Source organism: Apostichopus japonicus, chromosome 22 (genome assembly GCF_037975245.1).
Source record: "Apostichopus japonicus isolate 1M-3 chromosome 22, ASM3797524v1, whole genome shotgun sequence".
NCBI lineage: Eukaryota > Metazoa > Echinodermata > Holothuroidea > Aspidochirotida > Stichopodidae > Apostichopus > Apostichopus japonicus.
The window spans coordinates 2,200,381-2,225,156 of NC_092582.1; the positions used below are offsets into that span (position 1 = coordinate 2,200,381).

The following is a 24,776-nucleotide window of genomic DNA, read 5'->3' on the forward strand; positions in this document are numbered from 1 at the left end:
TCATCATCATCATCATCATCATCATCATCATCATCATCATCATCATCATCATCATCATCATCATCATCACCACCACCACCACCACCACCACCACCACCACCACCACCACCATCATCATCATCATCATCATCATCATCATCATCATCATCATCATCATCATCATTATTATTATTATTATTAATATTATTATTACTTCAGAGATAAAATCAAGTTTGATACATCATTAGACAACATTAGAACAGCTACGTTGAGTTCCATTCAAATATCTGATCAATGTCTGAGATTATCCGTTACATATCTGAGATTATCTCTAACAGATGTGAGTACAAACAAACAATCAAAGACTGGATGAACATTTCATCCCTCGAAAAGCTTTAACGTTTACCTAGTAATTCTTTTTTCAAGTTTTGGAAAATCATTCGTTGATGTGTTAACGATTTCACACAAATTGACAGTGTTTTTTGGTTTTTTAATAACGGTGATATATTGGCACTCTGACATGGTTTGCTGTCCTCGATGCCAGGGTTCGTCTCAATTCGTTCATCTTTCATTCATATTCTTATGTTTTTTTTTTATTCCAACAGTCACCGTTGATGATGATGCCAAGAGCGACGGTTTTCCTTACACTGAGCTTTCGGACGCCAACTCTGTGCTAAATGGTAATTCCACTAATCTTCCAACCGCAAACGGAGATGCGCAATACGGCCAGCCAGACGGTTCAATGGACCCACCACAAGCCGGTTTGCCCCATAACCAACCGATGTACAGCCCAGAGCATATGTTTCTCGCGGATGTTCCCCCTCACGGCCCGCAAAATATGGAGACGAGTTCCTTGGATGGAGATTTATTAGCGAACACGCAACCGCCGCATATTCCCGGGGGTACAGATCTTGACTTAGGTTGTACGCCGACCATAACAGTCAACGGCATCACGAATCCGATTGATAAACTGTACTCGATGCAGGATTCATATTTCGAGTGACGCAAACTCCGTAATTTATGCAAGACTATATACTAGACTATAGTAGCCGCAAATTCACACTCGGAGGGAAGAGAAAGACTAACAAATGGATAAAACATCGTGCAGACTATATGCAAAAGTGTGTGAGAGTTTAGGCGGGGAAACAAAATCTCCAAGGGAAAGCTGAAATTGGAAGCAACCAACCAAATTTGCCGAAGCCGTTCGCATGCATGTAGTCAAAGTACAATGATAACTACAAATGCAATTCACTAATGTTGTACGGTTTTGTACGGTTTTGTACGGTTGTACGATTGTACGGTTGTACGATGTTGTACAGTTTTTCCACGCATAAAATAATTTTAACCTAAAAATGTCACAATTATCTTCTTTAATTGTAATAATTCTTGTCATTAATATGTTCACGATTCAAAAAAAAAAACTTATCAGTTGCAATACCTGTATACGTCTGAGTATACACACCAATCAGGTTTCCTTTTCTCCATTTACTCAAAAATGACAGTACTTTTAAGCAACTCATGTATTCTTGGAGCGAAAAAGAAAGTCGTTTGTAAAGCATCTCATTGAAGAGGCAAGAGATCAAACTTGAACCTTGACCCACATTTATGCCAAAGTTCACGTGGTACTCACGTGGTCAATTTTAAATCTTCCAATATCAGTACGGTGTTAGGGTGTGGCAAATATTACTATAGATTCCTGCAAAGAAGAACAACTTAAACTAAGGGGGAAAACCCCAAGAATTTCTTTTAACTTAAAGAAGGTTGTTCGAACAGAAAATACATGTTTTTAACTTTGAGTGTGAAACACATATGACGAAAAAGTCTCTTATTCATATTGTAGTAGGTCTTTTGAAACATTACACTCATGCCACACAAATACATCGGTTTTTACTTATTGAAGTGACCATTACTCTAAACTTGACTTGATTGCTGGACTCGATCGATATGTATATATATATATATATATATTGCCAGAGATATCAATTTGTTTGTGAAGCTTATGCACGTGTGTTCTACCAAATTTTGGTGTAACCAGAAAACAGGGCAGGATCATTGCCACAAACATGCTTTACAAAATAGTTCACAAAATAACACAAAACGAATAGAAGATATGCTGCGTAAGGTACAGGGTCTATAAGGTATGCATATACGCTATGCTGATGTAAACACGATTTGTTATTTAAGTATAACCTTAAGTATTCACTTTCATAAAAGAGAGTGATGCATTGGGTACAGTGTAAGTCACTCACTGTGCTCAGGAGTGAGTCATTGCTATAACGTTTACTGCTGAAAGATGTGAAATATATAATGTGAGTACTAAGTGAATTTTTTTTTTTTTACTAACGGCATTGTGCAATAAACTAAGCATCAGGAAGATATAAAAAGACGTTTCTTTTTTTATAAGGCAATTAGTAGGTAACTTCTAAGACACGTTTTTCGTTTCAAAAACAGAAAAAAACGGTATTAGTTCCCTCGGTTTTTTTACTTTTTTTACTTTTAGCTTTGCAGGCTCAGACTAAAATCTCAGAGAAATTTGGAACATTGTAAAGCTATATGACCGCATTGCCAACTGTTCTGGTAAACAAGAGAGAAAGGCGATGAAGAATAAGAAAACAGGAACCATTATAAAAGTAGCATTTTATGGAGAAACCTGCTAGGCTATGTGGAGACAAGATTGGTGGTTATTTATGTTTCTCTCTCTCTCTCGAATTGAAGGGATATATTCTTTAATTAAGAAAAAAAGAAAATCTTCCACATATCGTTTCAAAGGTTGTGTTTTGTCTTTCGTAAACTTTTTGGGTGAACTTCAGTAATGTTGGAATGTTGTAAACGGTGGGGGATTCTTTGTTAAAGTACAGGACATATGAGCAAAGCACATCACCCTAAACTCTCAGATGTAAAGTGTCACTATGAATATTCAGTTATTTTATCTCGGTTCACTTTTAACCTTTGTCTTTGATATTTATAACTCTAATCATACCTGACCCTAACCCACACCACCCCTTCATTCGTACATGATCACATTGGTATCTCCAACTACTTATCTATCCTGCAACAAAACGTTGGTACCCCGTGTACAAGTCCGTGCATGCTGTACGGTCTCCAAGTACATTCTGTGATCTGCATACTGAGTATACCATTTGACAATGTACGTTACAAACGGTGGACATGAGCCTACGCCATATTTTCGTTGGTGATACAATTAAGGATTGAAAACCCATATCGTATTCTTCAAGCAGGTTGCATGTTAAGCTCTAAATGCTCCATGGTGATAAGAAGAGTATACATGTATTTCTTAAGTTGTAAGTCATTAAAAGCAATGCTGATTTTCCCTTTATTCATGTGTTTATTTATTAAAGGTCATGACGATGTTCCGAAAGACGGGGCGTGGCTTGTTTTATTTTGTAAAGGTTTGCGTCACACCGGTCACGTGACGACGATGGACAATAATTCATTTTTTTTTCTATGTATTGGATGAGTACTTATATATTACAAGAAACATATTGTAAATATTTTCAATACCATGTTTTCTACCTGATCTGTGGTAATATTTATTCTATTTGTTGGTCTTTTGTGAACAATTTTTTTTTATCTTCTGTAAATTAAAACACTCAATGTTGGGATGACAAGCTCGTTTTCTCTCACTCTCTCTGTTACTCATATCTCTCTTCGCCGGATGATGTTTAGTTGCCTCTTCTCATCAACATTTTTCTTTTTCTTTATTTTTATTCAAGTTTTGATTTTTGATTTTGGGTTTCGAAGTCTTGCCACTCAAGTTTGTTTATGTGTGTGTTGTATACGTGCGTGGACAACAACTAAAAGTCTGTCCTATTTCTTTGGACGTTATGTCGTGTCAGAAATTGTGGGACATTTTCTTGGTAAAATTTCGAAATACTTTCTTACAGTATGTTATGGTACATAAACTATAGTATGCCTATTTTTGTCAGAAATTAGTGAAAATTACTTCTCAAATCTAACAAAAGAAAGTAGTAACAATGCAATGAAATACATAACACTATTTGAATACTAATACTAAATTCAATAAAATTATGTAATCGTTACGTCACAAACCGCTGATGAAGAAATTCTAGACCTTCCTTTTGGGCATGTTAAGACAAAAACAGCACAAAAATAAAATACAACAAATGTTAAGTGTCATCTTCGTGTAAGTATATGATCAACTTAATATATAACATTTTGATATGTATCAGTGGCAAATTGGGGGGGGGGTGGTTCCCCTCTCCCCCCTCACACACCTACCATCGTCGGACGGTTATTTTTTCACGTTCCACCACATAAAATGTATTAGTACAACAATGCGTTTGGAGCTTATTATAGACCTACTTTATAGTCTAAATATGTCTCAGAACGCGCCATATTAATCTAATATTTGTTTTACTTTCTGCCGGAGGGCCCCAGACCCTCCTACACGGAAAACAGTTTCAATTACCCCGGGGCCAGAAACCCCTCCTTTGTACAATCGTACATTCGCTTCTAGTTCGTCCATGTAGGATCTACCTTTACCTATTTCAGTCGGGGGACTTTAGAATCCCCCCCCCCCCCTTCGCCCTTCACGCCTTTCAAATCCTGTGTAAGCCACTTTTATGTTTCCCTATGTTACATTGTAAAAGCTAACCCAAACCTTTTTTTTTAAATTTCTCCTGATAGTCAGGATTATAAATATAGAGATGATAACAAAGACATTAGTTTTTAACGACCCTAATCATGTTTATATATGATGTTCATTTTTTGTCAAAATTGGTTGGTCACAATTTTTCTTACTTTTTTTTAAAGATAAATTCACATTGCAATAAAACTAAGAGTTTTTACGTAGGTTTTTTTCTTATTTACAAGCATTGAAATAAGAAAGGTTTTTTTTTTAAATCAAGGTGTTCTGTGGAAGTTTTGGTATTCTTGTGTATGTAAAGGTCTGACGTTTTCATCCTAAAAAGAGACGTCATTTTTGATTGCGGAATATTCATTTACGAAGTCATCTTTTCATTAATCATCATATCCACAATATAAATAAGAACGTTTAATCTCTCCAATTGGACTTTAATCACCTATCTGTATTCTGGCTAAGATCAAAATCAAATATCTGTTCCTCAATAGAACTTGTTAATATTGTACCAGATAAATCACATTGGATAGTCATATGGGAGTGTTAGCTCAGTGGTTAACGCCAGTGCCTTTCAATCATAAGGTCCCGAGTTCGAGTCACTCCAAGATTAATGTATATCGCCCAGTTTCAGATTGTTGGCAATTGACAATTCATAATCATGGACGTTAAATATGAATGTGAGAGACTGACTTCGGTCAGCTTGCGGCTTTGATAAGCCAATTAGGCTTCTTCGCGAGTTCCTGCTTGCAGGAGGATCTAAAGTGCATACAAATGTGTAACTATCCTGCATGTACGCGGAATAATATGCAGCGCCAAAAGGGAAACAAAATGTTTAAGTGTTCTTTTCAATAGATCGATGATCAATGACAAAATGCAATCATGAAATTTTATATAAAGAAGTCCCATTTTCTTTTCTCTTTTTATTGGCCACTTTATTGACCCTCCTAAAGCCGAATCCAGTATGACTATAATAAGGGCTACTAATTCAGGATTTCCATGTTGAATTATTTTAAAAGTCAAATTCTTTAAAACTGCCGTATTTCGTGATAAATTTTGCGCAAAATGCGCTGAATTTCTGTGCATCCTCTTAAAGTATTTTTTTTTCATTACCATGATATTTTTTCTTCAGAAATTGTAACAAAAATGCGTTATACTTTGTATTCAATAATATTAAATTGTAAGAGAGACCCTTTTGAGACAGTAATGTGGACACTCAATAACAATAATTGAGCTTTCTATATGGTCCCATCATACATATAGGAATGTTTAATCTAATCGTATCGTTGATGGTGAAAGACTTATATTAAAAAGAAAACTTAGCAGCTGAATTCACCTAAAACCGGTAATGGCGTATTGTGATCAAAAATTCAATACTTACCATTTCAAAAGAACATATACAGAAGAGATACCCTCTCAGTGTATGAGTAGGTACATCGAGCCCACCCCGGCAGCCCTACCCCCCCCCCCACCAGTTCCCGTATAAAAAAAAACTTGATTTCGTGTCTACGCTTTCAATACTTTCTGGAAAGCTAAATATTTATGACGTCAAGTTTTATTATGGGCACTGTGACCTAGCCTACTCCTTCACGTCACTGAAAATAAAATAATTCCCCCACCCCCGTTTTCCTCGTAGTTCAAATGTTCACACGTAGTTCCATATAAGAAAGAGCTAAAATAATAACCCATTATCATTAAGAAAAATGTTTAAAACGTTTCAATTTTAATTTACAACAAAACAGAATTACTCTCTCTTCACGTTTATAATTACTCCAATGAATTAATGTTACAATATAATTGACACCTCGATCAATATTTGAAAAAGTACACAATTTTACGGAAATCTTTTAATTTAATTCGTATGTTTATATCTCTGTGTGGACGAAATGTACCAAAACGACTGATAGAAAAGTTTAAGTAAACAATATGGCGTCTCGCTTGTAAACATCGGATCTCCGGGCTCTGTAGTAGCATTATGTTGTCTTGTGATGTTTTCTAACCGTATATTGTAGAATGATACCAAGAACATTCCAACAATCTACGTTTGTGGGTTTTAACGAAACATGATCATGAATTAAAAATATAAACGTTTACTTGTGATTATTTGTTATACGTTTGGAAACGTTTCACGTAACCAGAGTTGGTCAGTAACGTGGGGTGGGTCGAATTGGGGGGACGTCTAGTCCGGGGATAGGATTGTGACGTATTTAAAGTGAAAAGTCACGATTATTATTATTTTTTTTGTGATGGATACAACTACGATCGTATACGAATTGTCCTTACGTGTAGTATGCGAATACACCTAGTTCACCTATGTCCAACCCTGTCCACACCCCATCCCCCCCCACCCAAAACCCCACCACCGCTTAAAGACTTAAACAGTAATACTGCACATAAGTTACTAGTTAACTCATGTCCTGTAGATATGTATTTTTCGGATGGAACCTTAGTCTCTCCGTGCACATTTAACTCTATTTGACGTTTGCAAATATATTCTAGCCCAATCACAAAACGAGTTCTCCTATATTTACACTTTTCGTTAATGAACGCCGATAACTGAATTCAATCTGGTTGTTTTGAGGAGGTAAATTTCATAAACCTTTAAACATTTACATAAGCATATTTCTTGGAAATACTAAGAAGGGCTTGGGCAAATTTGTTCTAGTAGGCCATATTGAGAGATGGTAAAATGGAGAAATAACCCGAATTATCCCCGTCGTTTGTTTGATCTCTTATTCAACTACTAATTAATAATTTATTACGAGATAATTAAAGAATCATAGTTGATAAACATGGGACGACAACCGGCTCGTGATTTTTACAGGAATAATCCAAAGTAGCTAAATTTATTGACTGATAAAGACGACCATTATCTATAGAAACATTTTGGTGAAAATTTGCAATATATTTTCACTTTTCGGTTTTAGGGAAATTTTGAAAATGGTACCAAAGTGACCTGATGCAAACCGGAATCACAATTGTACATTGACAATAAGATCTTTGTTGTTTCGCTTTGCTTTTCTACGTGTTGACCTTGTACTGGGCGGCTTGAATTCTTTTTTATACCAATTCAAGCAACCAAGGGGGGGGGGGGGGGCTGTAAAGTTTACATAATGCATGCACATGTGGTGTACTCATATGTTAAGGCAATGAAATTTACAATAGAAAAATAGGTACAATTTTAAGCCATTAAAATTTAAAGTAGAAAATAGATCAAATTTTAAGGCAATTAAATTTAAAGTAGATCAAATTTTGTCATAGCACATTTCCTTTGTCAATGTGCAACTATGACGTCAAACCTTTCTTGCTTCAGGAAATAACTCGCTATATGACAAGATTTTGCACCTCAAATGCCATCTCATCCACGCGTCGGTTATTTCAAAATTCGGTCCAAAACAAGGGCGGGGCTACCTCTTTTATTCCCCTTCTACAGGACACGTTGTCGTTACAGACAATCCCCACCCCCTCCCCCATCCCCAAAGTTCCTTTGGACACCCGCGCGAGATAGACTTTGTACGGTTAAAAAATAAATAATTTAAAAATATCGATATATTCTGATACTCAAAAAATAATAACGACAATCGATGAATATTCACGCAATTTTATTCTCATCTTTCTATGATTTATTGCAACAAAGATCTCGAGTGACTTTTTGATGTCCAGTCAATTCTAGTTGCATTGATGAATTCCCTCCATACTCCCCGCTACTCTGCCCCCTACCCCCGCTACCCTCTCAAAAAGATGTGCTATTTAAATCAAGATATCCGAAACCAAAAGGCAAAAGCCTCCCGGTTTATTCCTAAGACGATATAGCCCACACTTACGAATTGAATTATCATTATTTTGGTATATTATCCTTCATATTGTTGAGAAAGCTAGGTCAGTTGCACCGTAGTTATGTGTGTGTGTGTGGCAGGGTGCGGGGAGGGCGTGCGTTGGGGGAGCACAGAGACTATGCCACAAGATACTTGTCTCTTTGCAAATAATTGATCCACCCCTGCCCCCCCCCTCCTCTAATCCTCCTGATATCCCATGATATTATTGATAACATACTACGAACTGTCCGAAATCATGTTTCCCCTAACAACTTTATTTCACATTTCATAGCCATGAGCAGAAACTCTTTTATTATTTTTTTTACAATGTCACAAGGGATGTTTTCAATCTTGAAGATGTCATTCTTCAAAACAAACATATAGTTAACAAAGACCTACCACTACCAGGTACATTAGCCTAGCCTTCTTTGCATATAAGGGTAAGGGCTGAAGCCGTTTAAGACCATGAGCTGGCTTAGCTATAGCTAACTTCGAGCTGAATACGTCATTTTGGGTGAAAGAATAAAAGAAAAAATCCTTTTTTACAGAATATTTGAAGAACATTGCACAAATAACATGACTATGCTCTAACATCTACTTTGACATATTCTTGAAGTAATTGCTTTCACAGAACCCAAATTAATATAATAACCACTGCCATATTATCATCAATATTATTATAATTACCATGGCAATCCTAATAAAAGAAAAACAAATGCGAAATTAAAAACCTGACTTTGTTGAAATAAAACATTTCCAGATATTTTCAAAACAGGTTTCTGTGCTTGGTTTGTTCCCATGTTTCAACTACAAAAAAGCTTGCCTACTTTACCCATCAGGGGAAACATACGAAACACACTGAAGTAATTTACTTCTTTCTCATACCTTATTTGTTCGAAAAAAGGGGAAAACACAATCAAATATTAAGATTCTTGCTCCTGTCGATCAAAATGAAATTAACAACCCCTTTTTTTTCCACATATTCTGCAAATTGTCCAATTTAAAGCAGCATTTTGCGTTGGGTCGCATTTTTCCACCTTTTTAACATGTGCATCGATTTTTTTACATGTATCAATCATAAAACAGCAAACTAAGATACCATCCAAGTTTCACCCTGCCAAGAGCGTTAATTAGCGAGTAATCAACGATTTATATCGATAACGAGTAAAAGTGTCCTCGACAAAGTTTTCATATCTCCAAATCCACTAGTTTGAATTCCACCAATCAGTCAATAGTATGTTTATTCATGAGCATTTTGCGTTTAGTCGCCGTTTTCTACTTTTTTTTGACATGTCCATCGAGTTTTTTACATACATCAAATCACAAAACAGCAAATTAAGATATTAGCCAAGTTTTTCCCTGCCAAAAACTTTAATTGGCGAGTATTCCACATACAAAATTAAATCGCATTCAGTTCCCAAACCCACTAGTTTGAATTCAACCAATCAGAGATGCAGGTTTAGTTATGAGCCGTTGCTTAAAATAGATTCAAGACTTTGCGTTGGGAGTTGTTATGCAACTCCCTGGTACAACTGCCATATAGACTGTACACAAATCAAGCGTGGTGTTATATTACGTATCTGTCAATGACGTTGGTAGTGTTTAAATATTCATATTATGGGCGAGGTTTATTGGGTTCCCAACGGAAAATATCTTGGAGAACAACAAAGTTGAAAGTTGCATTTTTTTTCGACTTTTATGCCACCATTTGAAGTAAAATATAATTTGATAAGCTAGTTATGTATGTCGTTATGGCATAGTGGAGTCAGTGAGGTTGAGAAATATCATAGTCGAGGACGCAAAATGCTGCTTTAAGGAATATGATCTTGTTACATGACGTTAATAATATTGTGCACGATTCTTAGCAAGATTTTTGAAGCTGAGATACACACACTGCATACTGCTTTAAAATATCTGTGAATGGCACAGTACAGACTGTACGAATTTAACTTAACAGGTAAAATATACTGCCGATTCAACTCAAATATACATAAATAATATAATCACACTAATCCACGAAAAAAGGAAACAAAATATAATCTTTTTCAATTTGATGAACAAAACCAATATGTACATTTCAATATTTGGAAATAAAAAAGTTAATTGCCCCCCCCCCCAAAAAAAAAAAAAAAAAAAAAACACTCTTGTTATTCACCTCCCTTTCCAAAGGCCACATATGTAAGCTTAACTAAGGCCCATACTTTCTGCATTACAGTAACTCATCGAAAAACAAAAATAGGCTTTCACAAACACTGGTCATTGCCAGCAATGGTTCATCTTAAACCTGATTTTGTTGACCATTTTGCCAATTCAGGAATACAATTGCAAAAATAACAACATTCACATACATGGGTACCAAAATGGACCTTGAAACGGCTGGAAAAGATAATGTTGTTTCCCGTAATCTTTATTAAGATCTTTAAAAAGTTGACTGTAGGGATTGCTCTTTCCAAATGTTGCCTATTTATGTTTACACCTGTTCAAGGGGTGCAAAGGTTACAAAATAAATGTAATTAGGGGTGCCTACCTTCGTGGACGAGGCCGGAGGGTAGTGGGGGGGGTATGATGAAATGTTACTTCCTAATCATGCTCTTGTCAAGGATTTAATTTGCGAGATTTTGGTTAATCTCAAAAAGCAATCAGTAAGGACACATATACTTGACTCACTTGCCTGTGACAATGCCAAACATTGGTCAACTTTCACATAAATGTGATTGTTCTTTTCAATTGCTTCTTCAACAAGCAATTGAAACCATGTCTTGTCACTACAAAGACCTATGAACTCCAACAGAGAGCTGTTTGGAACAATTTAGAAGAGCTACAAATGTTTGTCACATGAGAAATCATTGCAAATTTCACAAAATCAATCTTCCAACCAACCTCCCACCAAAAAATAAAATAAAAATCAGTTAGAATTCCATGGTATGCCCAAAATGTGGTGTTTACAAGGTGTTCACTTCAACTTTATTTATCTCCAAGCTTGATGGTGCTTCCAGATCAGAAAATTTCTTTAACCCCAAATGACAAAAACCATCTAACAATACACTATACCTGTATTATTCTATTTGTTTTGTTTTTTTCACAACAATGTGTGTGTTTTTTTTACACCAATGTAGAAGCTCGGTTCCTCTTAATGTCAAGTGTTGTAGTTTAAGTGGTACCTAAAACACAGAAATAAAGTTTTTCAGGTACTCTTCTACACTATACCACCACTGGGAGTGCAATATTTCTCGACCATCACCTCCCACTTCTGGTAAGGACAATAGAAGAAGAATTTGATGCAATTCTTTAGGTAGCCCTCGTGAAACGGATTGTAGGATTCGTCAAGATTTTTCAGGTAGGTGATCCGGTGACGAGACATAAACTCCCAGGTGGTCTGGTTATTAAACAGCATGAAGGAATGGCAGCAGAGGAGTGAGATTACAACCATGGCTGCTACCAATAGAATCAGTAAGACCAAGGTGAAGATAGCGTTACTATGGAGCCACTCTGTAAAGGTAGTTTGACTCGTGAACCCTCCCCTGAGAAAGAGAAAAAAAGATGTGTGCAATTGGATGATAATTATTACATCAAATAATACAAAAATATGTTAAAAACAAAGGGAAAAAAAGAGGGAAGACATGGAATGTATCACTCCTGAAAGTGAAGATCTTTGGTGACAAGTTATTAAGACTAAGACTGCAAAGCAGGGTTTCCCTAACTTTCCTGTGGATGTCAGAGCTGTCCACGAACCCCGAACTTTTCGAGACAAACGATCTGAGTCATTATTAAACTATAATACGCATAACAGTGCTTCATAAAAGATCAAGTATCACATGCATGGTACGGTACTACTTTGGCAAAATATGCCTATGGAACCAGAAAAGAGTTTGTCGATAAGTATGACTTTTTTACATTACTAAATTATATGATATATCAGATTTCTAGTTTTGACTTTCAGAAACGTCTCACGAACCCCCTGGGATGGACTCACGCACCCCCTGGGGGTTCATGCACCCCAGTTAGGGAAGCCCTGCTGTAAAGCAAACAAACAGAACTAAGAAAGGTCGTCATGTGAAAGAATATCAACTTGACGTATCATCCCCAAAACAATTAGTTCCAAAAGATCTGGACAAAATGCTAAAGTTTGTGATTCACGGCTGATGGTGGAACCAACTTTGCACAAGCAAGAAATTAAAGAGACAGTTTTTGGCAATTTAACATGATATCATGTTGTCGTGATTTTAACTAGAGAAGCAGAAACATCAGCACCATCAACTTCTGTGAAAGGAATAAACTAAGTCTGCACATCAAATGTTTGGTTGGAGGAAAAGTAAACCCCAATTGTCATAGTTACCCAATATGATAGAGAAATTATCGCAAACAACAGCTTCTCCGAAAACCTTTGCAAAAATCTTGCTCCATTTGGGAGATATCATGGTTTAATTTTGATTTTACTTTGTCAGTCTGTGATATCATAATACCACTATTGATAAAACCTTTTACTTTCCCTTGGTTAAAGTTTTTACCTTTTCAAGGTGAACATAATAAAACTTCAAATTAGTTAAGAATCAGAACTGAAAAAAAGAATCCTCAAATCTTTCCAGGAAATAGGCTACTTGAGATTACAAAAGTGATTTCTTTTTACTATTGATATCTGCATTGCTGATGAGGAACTGACTTCATTGTGTGTGTGCTAAACTAGCAAGTCCAGTCACTTGGACTAATGAGCCTTCAAAAACAATAACGGCTACCTTCTCAAAGAAGTTTACATTCAGTACATGTTACATGTACATGTTCGGAGTGTTAGCTCAGTGGTTAGTGTCGGTGCCTTTCAATCATAAGGTCCCCGGTTCGAGTCACTCCAAGATTAATGTATGTTGTCCAGTTACAGAGTTGTTGACAATTGAGAATTCATAATCATGGACGTTAAATATGAATCTAAGAGACTGACTTCAGTCAGCTTGCTGCTTTGATAAGCCAATGATGGCTTCTTCATGAGTTCCTGCTTGCAGGAGGATCTAGTATACATACATACATGTCAGGGGGCATAGTAATTGTTTATTTATGAATAGTATCATCAATGCTCTTACATCTAAATAAAACAAAAGAAGATAAAAACTGCTCTCTAGGCTAGCCTATTACCAGCTGACTACACTAAATTGATTAAGATGAAATACATTACAGATCAATACATTACTTCCTGAGTTATTTAATGAGTGATTGAAAATTTGATAGACAGTTTTCAAGGATTGTATGATGTCAGGGCAGATAGGAACCAATACATTTGCTGTTATAAAAGCATTTGCTTGAAAACCAAACATAAAAAGAATTTGGAAAATAATTCCTGTTTTACAACAGCGTCACACTTGTATTACAGTTGGCTAATTTATGATGGTTGAAAACTTTGAAACCAAATCATCATATTTCATATTATGAGGGATTTGTTTTCACAATTTTCCAAAATGTTCAGATTTGAATTTTTACATGTTATTAGTCTGAAAACTTAAATTAACGTGAAAGAGTGTCAGAGAGATAAAATTTTTAAAATCCGATGGAACGATTCCTTATTTGATAATGAATGTTACTTTAACGACAAAAACTTAACCGGCATTTCTTAGTTTCATCAATCTCATTTTGAGCAATTATCTGTGGTTCTAGTAAACTTGCTGGAACATGGCCAAAGGACTGCAAATGCTACCTTTAAGTTATTTAACTACATGAAATGACATACCAAGTAATTCTCACGGTCCAAAGAATCAAGGCCGACTGTAAGAGAAGAAAGATCCAAAAATAACGGTGGTTTCTCTCCCCCACACAATTCTCCAGCCAGGGGCAGTGGTGGTCATATTTACGAACACATCTCTGGCAGTCCTCACAGTGCTTGGTTCTTACTGGTTGCTGAAATGATGATAATTGTAAATGTATCAAAAATATATAGAAAAGTTATCAGCAATCACGATTATGATCATTGAGTAATGCAGGAATTATGTAGTTTCAAGTTCAGAAAGGTCTCAAAAAACAACATCTAGAAAGAAACATTGGTCCAATGTACTGAACCTCTCGTTTCTTTTCACTTTGGGAGACACATCTAAAATTCATTCCTTGTTTTGAAGGAACAGTAAGAAAAATAACAATCCTAATTCAATTGTTCCTTGTAAAGGTTGTTTTTAATCTTACTATTGAAAAGAGAACACACAGTCTATAGCAACTGTTTTATGCTGGTCAAGTATAAACAAGTCACGTTAGCATCTAAACCTGATTACGTGAAACCTGTCGCACATCGCCCTACCGATCATGACCCGACTATACTTGACCGTAGTGACCTTTCGATTGTCCTTAAGACCCATGGACTTACAAATAACCCTCCCCCCCCCCACACACACACACTCATCAACTGGTCAGCGCAAACTCAGCCACTGTTCGCTGTTAACGACCAGAACTACAGGTAGGTTAGGACAGATGCAAAATGATTACTCTGTGATTGGTTACATTTGCTAAAACTGTGCAGTTTAGTCGTAAACCACCACATGCTGCCAACTGCCAGCCGTACAAATGCTACCAATGGTGTGATTGAGTGGATAAAGGCAGTGGCATGTGAAGCAATGAGGCTTAGCAATCGGGAGGATCGGGGTTCGATACCCGGCCAGGTCATGGGAAGGTGGGTTTTTCATCCAAGAGCAATCTATGGTTTTCCCATCTGAAATGACTCTCAAAATTGAAAAGATTTCAAATTTGAGATAAAGTGTTGAATTCGAAGCAACCCGACGTGAAAATTGTACTCCACGTCCATGGTCGCTTTAGCATCGTAAAAAGCAGCTGCCCGATTATTGCTATTTATTGCTATGTTCAGTTTTCAAGACTGAAGCGGACACAAACTAAAATCTGGCAAATTCTTGATCAGTCGTAGATGTAGTCATAAACGCACTCACACTGCCTGCCTATCCACAATTTTCCACTTATTAACTGTGGAGTTGGTTTGAGTCTGACAGTGTGTGACGTGCTGAAGTGAATGAGCCCTAACTATGTATCTAAGAAACACAGTACACTAATTAAAACCAGTGTCTTTGAATTTGCCACCAGAGATCTTTAGGATACCTAATGACCAAGGAATTTGTACATTGCTATTTATGTTCCTTGTATTAAAAATTACAACTTGAAGAGGAAAATATTCTTTTGAAGATGCACTGAACATTCATATCATTGTGCCACAGAGCAATCACTTAATATCACTTACTCAGAAGAAATTTGTGATGTTCATACTTTATTATTTAACATCAAATACAGGTCAAATGTTTTTACATAGAAGGAACTTCTGGTGACAAAACAATGTGAAACTTTCATTGAAGAGGAAAATATTCCACACTGCAAGTTGAAAACCCCCATCTCAAAACATGCCCCTAACTTGAAATATGACTGATTAAATGTAACCAACTTGACTGGCTAAACCTTCAACTACTCCGGGAAGTTGGATCACAGTAGGGGGTCTGTGATGTCATCTGGGCAAATGCTCTTTGGAAGCTATACTTATGCGATTATAATAAATTTGTTGATTTATCCTTGAAACTTAATACATTTGGAATGTTTGCATAGCTGTCAACATTCTCTGTAATGAAAATTTCATCAAAATGCATCTTTTTGTAGGAATATTATTTTCCTCTGTAGATAAAAATGATAAAGAATCCCAAAGACATTTTCAGCTGAAGTGCCCTGATGACATCATTATTTTATTCTGTTGTTGCCAGATGCATTCACAAATTATCATAAAATTTGAAAAACTCATATCTTTGCGATACAAAATGCTACGAGGATGTGGTTTTTGATCAAAGATTCAGAAATTATTCAGCAATTTTGCTGAGCAATCACCTTCAGCCATCAGAATATCCTTCAAATAGCATATTTGAAATTAACACAAATATGCTACATACTATTACCAGTAAGTCAACTGGGAACTTTTCAAAATAAAAATACCTTGTTTTGTTAATATACCCTGGCATTCCCAATGCCTAAAATTATAGAACAACAATATAGAAGACACCAACCTCAATCTTGCATATAGGACATTTCCTCAACTTCACTGCTGTTGGTGACCGTTTGGACTTCCTGAGCATCCTGGCATCCTCTCCACGACTGGCTTCATCTTCATCTTCATCCGAGGACTCTGAGGAACTGCTCAAACTAATCGTCCTCTTCCTCACCTGATTAACAAAGGAAGAATTCATGAGTCAATCCATGCCAAATCAACAGATTTTTGGGTCGATTCCATGTCGACCCTCTCAGAATTGCCTGAAATTGATATGGTGTCTTGCCACATGTCTCAAAGGATGAAATTGGGCAAAAAAAACTTTTGAACACTTTTTGGTTGCTAGGATACGGCCCCGCCTAGCAACCACATCCAGATTGCATTTTAAGAGCCCTAAATTTGTGTCAAGTTTGGAGGCATCTTTTGCATAAATGTAAAGTATTTTATGTCTGATATTGCAGATATTGTGGATATTCATCCTTTGAGACATATGGCAAGACACCATATCAATTTCAGGCGATTCTGAGAGGGTCGATGTGGAGGCCACTGTTGATTTGGCATGGATTGACCCTCATGGGTTGTACCAAATAACTAAAATCAGTCATTTATTTCTCTTTCTTCACCACAAATAAAGCAGTAAACATTAACCTTGAGAAAACTTATTGTAGCCATTGAACTGAAAACAGCTTTTGTGGTTTGACGAGGAAACTCGCTCAATGAATGGAGAACTACCATGTGTTTGCAATGTGATGTCTCCTGTTACGACACAAATACCAAGGAATAATTTAGTCTTTAGATACAATACTGGACAAAAGATGTTAAATTTTGCTGATCATAACATAATAAATCTAATATTTAACCAGGCTCCTAGGTTTTACATTTCCTATGCTTATACAGATAAAGCATTCCATGAAATTGATGAGCATTAAGATTTATTTTCTTTTTTTTACATTTTTGCAGAACAAATTGTTATCACTACATGAGAGTATGTTAATTCCTGAAGCAAGTTTGAAGAGCAAAGGAAATTTTTATTACTAATATTATTAAATAAGGATATCCCTACAATGTTCATCTTCCAAGAGTTTGTAACTTCCATTGTCGTTTAACCTAAATGTTTAAACATTGCTTAAAGACAAGAAAAACAGGAAGCAAGGAAAACATATCAAGCTGAATTTCTCTTGAAATCCTTTCCCTGCATCTGTCTTGTTTGTATTGAATGAAACTGGGCTGTATGGCTCAGTTGGTAAATGGTAGTATTTGTAATCCTGTGGTCAATGGTTCATACCTCCTGCTAGCTATAAATGTTTTTGTTTTTCAAATTTGTTTATAACTTCCCAGGCAATTTTGGGTTTTTCATTTACTTTATTTTTGAAGCAACTACGGTATGACCCCCTTAGGGTTACAAAACCTTTCCTAGCAGATGAATCTACATTCTACTCTGAACTTTGAAATTAAAATGTGTTCTGAACTTTTCATAATCATCCACTCATAAGCATGATTGCACAGTTCTGGGCTTCAGAGTTTGTCATGCTATCTAGATGTGGTCCAAGCATTAAACTGAGTTTTATAAAATGTTGGCATCCCCTCTTTCAAACATTTTCAGCCTGGAATTCACTTCTTTTAAGCATCATTATGCATTCCATTATAAACACAAACTGTTCCCTAACTGTTCACTTCTCTTTTGGTATAAAAGTAAATATTCACAAAATCATGACATTATACCTTTAATGCCAAAGTTTGGCCTATTTGCAGAGATTAAGGGAGTGAATTTTATTTAAAGCATATCACAAAGTGTTTTACAAACACAACAGTCAGTTCAAAATATTAATTGCACGCATGTGAGGGCAGATGTAACACTGTAGGTCTACTGTGAAACAATGTAGCCTACACGTACAGTGAACTTTCGCTGGAGTCAGTACAGCCTAGTACAACAAATTCATGACTCTAGGGTATTAGTGACATATGTCCTTCCAACGGCTCACTCTGATCGACAGACCTTAGTAATGGTGCTAGGCACAGTCGCTGTGTGAAATACATAACCCAGCAGATAGCCTATCATACAGTAGTGAACGGAAAAGTTAATACGTGTACCCTGGCATGCTTTGGACTAATGACTTGATGGGATTGTTGTCGAAGGATAAGCAAATGTTTTGTTTGAATTTTCAATAAGTACCTGATATTGCTGCTTTGGAAGGTACCCAGGATCTAACAGACACGAGATAAAGTAAAATATTGAAGTCAGAATGAGCAGCAACAGGTAAGCGCTCAGGTACAACCATTGACCCTTCTGGTAGGCATGATTTAAATCTGGGGGGAAAAAAGACAAAGAAATATCAATTAGAGGCATGAGTCTCTAGATTAAACTATTAATAATTGTATAGATGATGAGAAGTGTCTTGAAATTCTTCATCAATAATGCATTTACAATTTAGCTTAATGCTGTACATTATGTTACATGGGTAGCAAATTTGAGTTATTCTCACTAAAGCCATGTTCATACATAACTTTGGAATGTCTCTCAACTTAACAAATAGATCTAAATATATGGCTAAAGCTCGTTTCCCTGTATGGCATTAGCAATTTTGTATTAACAGTTCAGCACAAAACAAAACTGGCTGCCACAAATTCAAGTTGTGCAGTACAGACTTAGGTGTTTCCTAAGTTGCTAACTGTTTTTAAAAGAGTTAATGCCAATTGCACTGTATATACCTGATTTATGAATTAGTTTGTGAGGTAACTTTATTGTCCCATTAATGGTAGATAATGACACTGAACATCCTAAAATGCCAGATTAAGGAAACTTGTATCAACTGAACGATGCAGTTTTAGTATCATGGATGATATCCCTACAATGTTCATCAAGTTTTGTAACTTCCACTGTCGTTTAACCTAAATATTTAAACATTTTACTTCAGTCAATCATATGAATGGCTGTTTCCAAGACCTAAGTTTCCTTGCTGTTTATATTGAAATAAAAGGTCAGTTTTCTGTTTCTTGTTCATTAGATATATATTAACATGAATTTAAGGTGGAAAAAAGCTTGAATTGTTCTTCAAGTCTTTTTCCCGGAGACCTTTTCCACAAATTATGGAGAGAAAATTGTTGTGATCCTGCATCACACGATGATGACAATGTCTGTTCCTGTCTACGGACCTAGCAATGCACCTGTAAATGGATTGGCCCCCACGATGGGATGGGACTGATCAATCAGTAGAGTACTGGATTTGTATTATTGATGTCAGATGTTGAAAACTAGCTTCTAGTCAAAACCTCCCTAACCATAGAAGTAAAAAAATCAACCCTGTCATGTGAAAGTGTGTATAATCTGATCGAACTGGGCGTAGCCCAGCTCCTGCAGAACTTGGGAAATTAACTATAGAACAATGAGGAATGCTAAGTAGACAGGAAAGAGTTTGTGTTTAAGACCTTTTTTTCTTTCTTTTTTTCTTGAGAAGTAATAATAAGAGAAAATGTGGGAAGGCAGAAGTGGAGGTGAAAGGCTGCCACTGCCCTGGCTGGAGTATTTTTAAGAGAAGGAGCATTCAGAACCCTCCCGGGGGCTGTGCTCTATAGCTCACAAGCACTCTAGCCACCGGGTTCCTAGTTAAAATCAACCCCAGGGCTCATTGAAATGTATATATATTGAAATACAATCCTAGGTACCTGTATCTGTCACACAGAGAGCAGTAAAGATACCAACAGTGAGAAGTGAGTGGAAGGTTCGAATGAAGATGCCCGGTGGTATGATCCAGCAGATATTATCTGTCATCTTCTCAACATTTTAGAAAGATCCTGCATCGCCATTAACGTGTCTGGAAACTGGAGTGGGGGAAGAACAAAACAATTTTGAATGAATATATACTGCATCAATTAGCAATTTCCCAAAAGTGATTCTTACATAATCATTACCGTGTTGATTTTCAACGACTGCTGTTTGCCTGCTTTTGCCTGCGTCAGAATCGGCCCAATTATATATGTCAAAATGATTATTGATATGCACACTAAACTGTACCCAATGCTTTATTATTTGAAGGCACACCAACCTACAGATACACCTAAAAGGAATGTGACATAATGCAGGCCCATAGTTTTCGAAGAAGAGTGACAGTACCTGCTAACATTCCTGAGATCACCAATTATCAATTTACATAGATAGGTGTATGACACCTTTCATCAGGCAAGTACACCAGAATATTTCATCTATAAATACACTGTTCAGCTTCCCTCGCTAATGCAATTTTACCATTTAAACAAAGTCATACACGTATATAAACTGGCTGATAAAAAAAAACATGTTCATTTAGATATTCAACTATGATCCTTACAATTACAGAAAGAGGGAAACCCACAGGTCTTCCTTCTTGTAAAATTGGCTTTGCATCATTGTCTGGGCTAGTCAGTTTACTTTAATTTTCTATAAAGTGAGTTTGTAGTTTCACTAATATACAATAACAAAGAAATGTCTGTAAAGAAAGTTAATTCTTGTAGTCTACACAACTGGATCATCTGAAGGAAAAGAGGTTAAATGCAATAGTTGGAGGGAATTAGTTCTCTGCACTTATATCATTACGTCAAGAAACTTTGCTTTAACTATAACCGGTAAAGTTGAAATGATGAATGAACTACATTGCCCTATGGCAAGGGCACACAGATTTCCTGTTGTGCTGTATTCGGAGCTGGCCAAAACAACTTTATCAACAAGTTTGGATTAAAAATCATCGTAACTGTTCTGCTACACACCTGACTGTCGTTTTGAACTGAACAAGGTGCGCAAAGAATCTGAGGTTAACTCATATTAGTATTGACTTGTAAAAGTTGTACTTGTAGTCTACTGATTGAACCAGTCATGTATAAATCTGGCTTTTCTTACTCTTAGCAAAGTTTGGCCTAGCCCAATTACACTAAAGAGACATACCTTGTACAGGGTCTTACTAAAACGAATGACAATTGCGTTACACGTAACGAATGACAATATGTTGTACACACTAAAAAATCGCGTTAACTAAAACGAATGACAGTAATGACAGCACAGTACATTTGCTTCAACTGGATATCACAGTTCAGACTTCGTGGGTATCTAGATCTAGTATAGTACGGACAAGATAAAAACGCATCTTATAGCAAGCGAAATTGTAAGTCTGATTTTAAAAAGTAAATTTAACGTCATTTTTCCGATATTAATTGTTAGAAACTAACAATACTATAATCTTGAAACGGTTCAGTTATCTTTCTATATAAATCTACAGAGGTAAAAAGCACAGCACTCAAGCGCATTCTCACACAAAAATCTTTCCTGTGGTTTCTATCCGTAAATTACACCAAAACCCTATAACCACGTAACATGCGATTTTCCTCAAATCAATTTTGCGCAGAAAACCAATAACCGCATTTACTCCACTCCGTTATTCATTCTATCTCTTCTCACCACCGGCCTTCGTTGTCATTCGCAAATGATAATTTACCCTGTACAAAGTCAATTGTCATTCGCTGTCATTCGTTTTAGTTTGTCCCCTTGTACATATTAATAAAGTAATGTATGCTATAATATGAAGTAAAGCAACACATGTAGAAGTACTTGACACAGGTCTGTGACTGCATCAGGCAAATTTCGACCATAGGCCTAGTCCATATTATCCGTAGGTCTTATAACTTACGCTGAGGTAGGCCTATCTAGAACCTTAACGTTATCCCTAGGCCTAGCCTATGTTAGGCCTAAATTACTACGCTAAGGCCGAAAAGGGTAAAGCAACGTTAAAACGTTCCTACCTATGAAAAGCTTGATTATCATTTCTTAAACGAAATCATTTACTTTTTTAGTATGGTAGTTAGATCCGCACTGGAAGAATCAATAAACTTGTACTGGACTTGATTTTCTAATAAACAGTTAAATGTTATTTTGTCTGGTAGAAGTTTTCTTGTTTTGTTGTCCTAATTCTTGTGTGACGTGCGTAATTGATTGTATCTAAACGTTGAGTACTTCATTCTGGAGTGACAGCAACCAGGCCGCGCCTATAACCGAAACTAGCAAATAGAATCACTCAATAAGCGTATAGCCGCGCCCACAATGGTAGCAATCAGCACAAAATAAGAAACCGCACTTATTTCACATTTTGAGGGTTTCAAGTTGGAAGCCTTTCTCTAATCGTCGAAACTGTATTGCGCATTTAGCCATAGGTAAGCATAAATATTATCAGTTTGGATCAAGATATTCTTTCAATGAATATGAGGAAACTTAAACGATATTGGAGACTGGAATTGGCCTCAAAATCAAGCCGTACAGAATGTTCAACCAAAACAAACCACGAATACAGTTTGATTCGTTCTGAAGACCAACGTATATACAAATCTGAGATATTCATGTACGTAGCTTCTAGGCAGCTAACAGTAGACAGGACAGTGCTCTGATCATTTGGAGATGCACATGTATGGAAGAATGAGGGTTCCAAGTATCACCTTTCAAGAGTCCACATTTTGCCAATCCCCTCCCCCACCCGTTAGATACGAATGATACAATTAAGTTGGGGCGTAAACGCCTGCGTTGGCGATAATTTTGTTTAGTAGGAAAAAAACTGCAGCAGATATAAGGAACGAACAGTTCCAGTCATGGACCTTATCGAGAGAAAAGAAAGAAATATAATCAATTCGTGTATTATTTCTTAAAATACTTGTCAATGGCATTGTTAAGCCTAGTGTCAAGGGCGGCGGAACCGGGGGGGGGGGCACAGGGGGCACGTGCCCCCACTTTTCCTCAGGATAAAAATGTGCCCTTTTTCTACATAAAAAATTGTACTCTTGATCACCTTATTAGGTCAGCGATATTTCAGTAAGAGATCTAATCCTAAGTTAGAAGTAATAATGGATTCTGTGGGTCAAACTCAAATGTTTACTACCACAAGGCTTCTAGCATTCTGGTGAGTGCCATTATGCATATTCAATTTGTCTAAAAAATCCTAATACATTTCCAAAATACATTGCTATATTACATTGTGACTTTGTAATAAGCAGAAGCCATTTATAGCCTACTATGAATAATGAGTTTAGTTTTAATATCCCATAACCTACCCCATCCTTTCGTATTTTGACATGTTTCATTTGCTTTCATGCATGTATCGATTGCGTGTGTACGGACTTGGACTTTATAATGATTTCACCTCATTTTGTCTCGAAAGAAAACTTGTTCCTTGTTTCCAATGTGCACATTGGATATTGCAGTGCTAGTATGCATTTTTTCCTTGAGGGGGGGGGGCAGTGGCGGAGCGTCCATGCAGTCAGAGGGGGTGGATGCCCCCCTGACAGACTCAAAATGACTGCTGGCGCCCTTTTCAGCTTTTTACCACTTTTTTACTTATTCGCGATTATTGACTATTTTATTGCGCTCTCGAATACCTATTAACATTTGTCACATTTTGTTGGTGTAATTTTCTGACAAAATGGCGATGACACCTATTTATTCTTCGTTTATCTGCAAATAGGGAAAGGGTCATTCCGGCAATCTAGGAGTATCTTTACTCAAAAAAATTCTGTACGCTCCGCGCCAACCTGTGGTGGCGCTCCGCTTAGTGTCGAAAGCGCCCCCGGCCTACAGACCATTCTCGCCCCCAGCTGACCATCACCCCAAGCTCCGCCACTGAGGGAGGGGGGCGCGTTCAGGCGCGTATCCAGGATTTTATAACCCGGGGGCGCGAATTACTATCTAAGCGGAGCGCCACCATAGGTTGGCGCGGAGCGTACAAGAAATTTTCTGGTTTTGATACCCCCCAGATCACCGGGAATGGCACTTCTTGGGCTTGAAAATGACCAACCAGATGTACACTTTGCCTGAGAACCAAGTATTTCCCAATAGTTTTTTTTCCATCCATAACCTTTTTGAAGATTGTCACCAGTCACACATCATGTTCGACCTCATTGCATGTCCTGTGGATCATTCATTGCTTTTGTAGGCGTTTCTACGTCACGGCCCACAATATCCGAAAGCCCCACTTTTCAAGGTTTTAAGCCTAGTATTTGTTCAGAATTTAAAAATTCACATTTCTTGTGAATAAAATCACTTCAAAACAATTCATAATGTTGCACAAAATTCAATCTATGGAAAACCAATATAGAAAAACCTCCTTGAACCCCTAACAGACAGGTCAAAATTGCACTAGTAGAGGGAAGTAGGATGAAGAATGTTGGTGAGGAAATTTTCGAAAATTCAGACACAGTTAATTTATTGGTGTAGAAATATTAAAACCTCTTATAACGGCTATTATAAAACTTGGTTGAAGGAAATGAAAAATAGCAGATATTTCCGATATCAGATATTTCGAAACCGAACACTACACACATAGGTGTAGGAGGCGGGGGCTGCAGCCCCCCCCCC

General features: G+C 36.8%; 2 protein-coding genes across 3 annotated transcripts in view; one reads left to right on the forward strand and one right to left on the reverse strand.

Annotated features, from left to right (window-relative positions):
• LOC139963804 (LIM homeobox transcription factor 1-beta-like) overlaps window positions 1-11,317 on the forward strand; it is a 72,469-nt gene extending 61,152 nt beyond the window's left edge. Inside the window, exon 8 of the mRNA XM_071964983.1 lies at window positions 585-11,317. Coding sequence (XP_071821084.1) covers window positions 585-982 — 398 coding nt within the window. The 3' untranslated portion in view covers window positions 983-11,317. The remainder of the gene's footprint in view (window positions 1-584) is intronic.
• On the reverse strand, window positions 8,183-22,384 carry LOC139963805 (palmitoyltransferase ZDHHC12-like). Of its 2 annotated transcripts, none has more exons than XM_071964985.1 (6): window positions 22,224-22,384; window positions 20,078-20,233; window positions 18,588-18,721; window positions 16,434-16,589; window positions 14,126-14,292; window positions 8,183-11,933 (listed from the first exon to the last, which is right to left on the reverse strand). In XM_071964985.1, the coding sequence occupies exons 2-6, from the start codon at window positions 20,181-20,183 to the stop codon at window positions 11,609-11,611; spliced, it is 888 nt and encodes a 295-aa protein (XP_071821086.1). In that variant the 5' UTR covers window positions 20,184-20,233; window positions 22,224-22,384; the 3' UTR covers window positions 8,183-11,608. The 2 variants fall into 2 exon arrangements, with proteins under 2 accessions (XP_071821086.1, XP_071821085.1); XM_071964984.1 differs by having other exon boundaries at window positions 22,181-22,381.
• Between the last annotated feature and the right edge of the window lie 2,392 nt (window positions 22,385-24,776).

Coding starts and splice junctions, on each gene's coding strand:
- LOC139963805 (XM_071964985.1), bottom strand. CDS start 20,183: ATGACAGATAATATCTGCTGGATCATACCACCGGGCATCTTCATTCGA. Junction 16,590..18,587: donor TTCCAAAGCAGCAATATCAG/GTACTTATTGAA, acceptor TTTGTTAATCAG/GTGAGGAAGAGGACGATTAG. Junction 14,293..16,433: donor GTCCTATATGCAAGATTGAG/GTTGGTGTCTTC, acceptor TCATCATTTCAG/CAACCAGTAAGAACCAAGCA.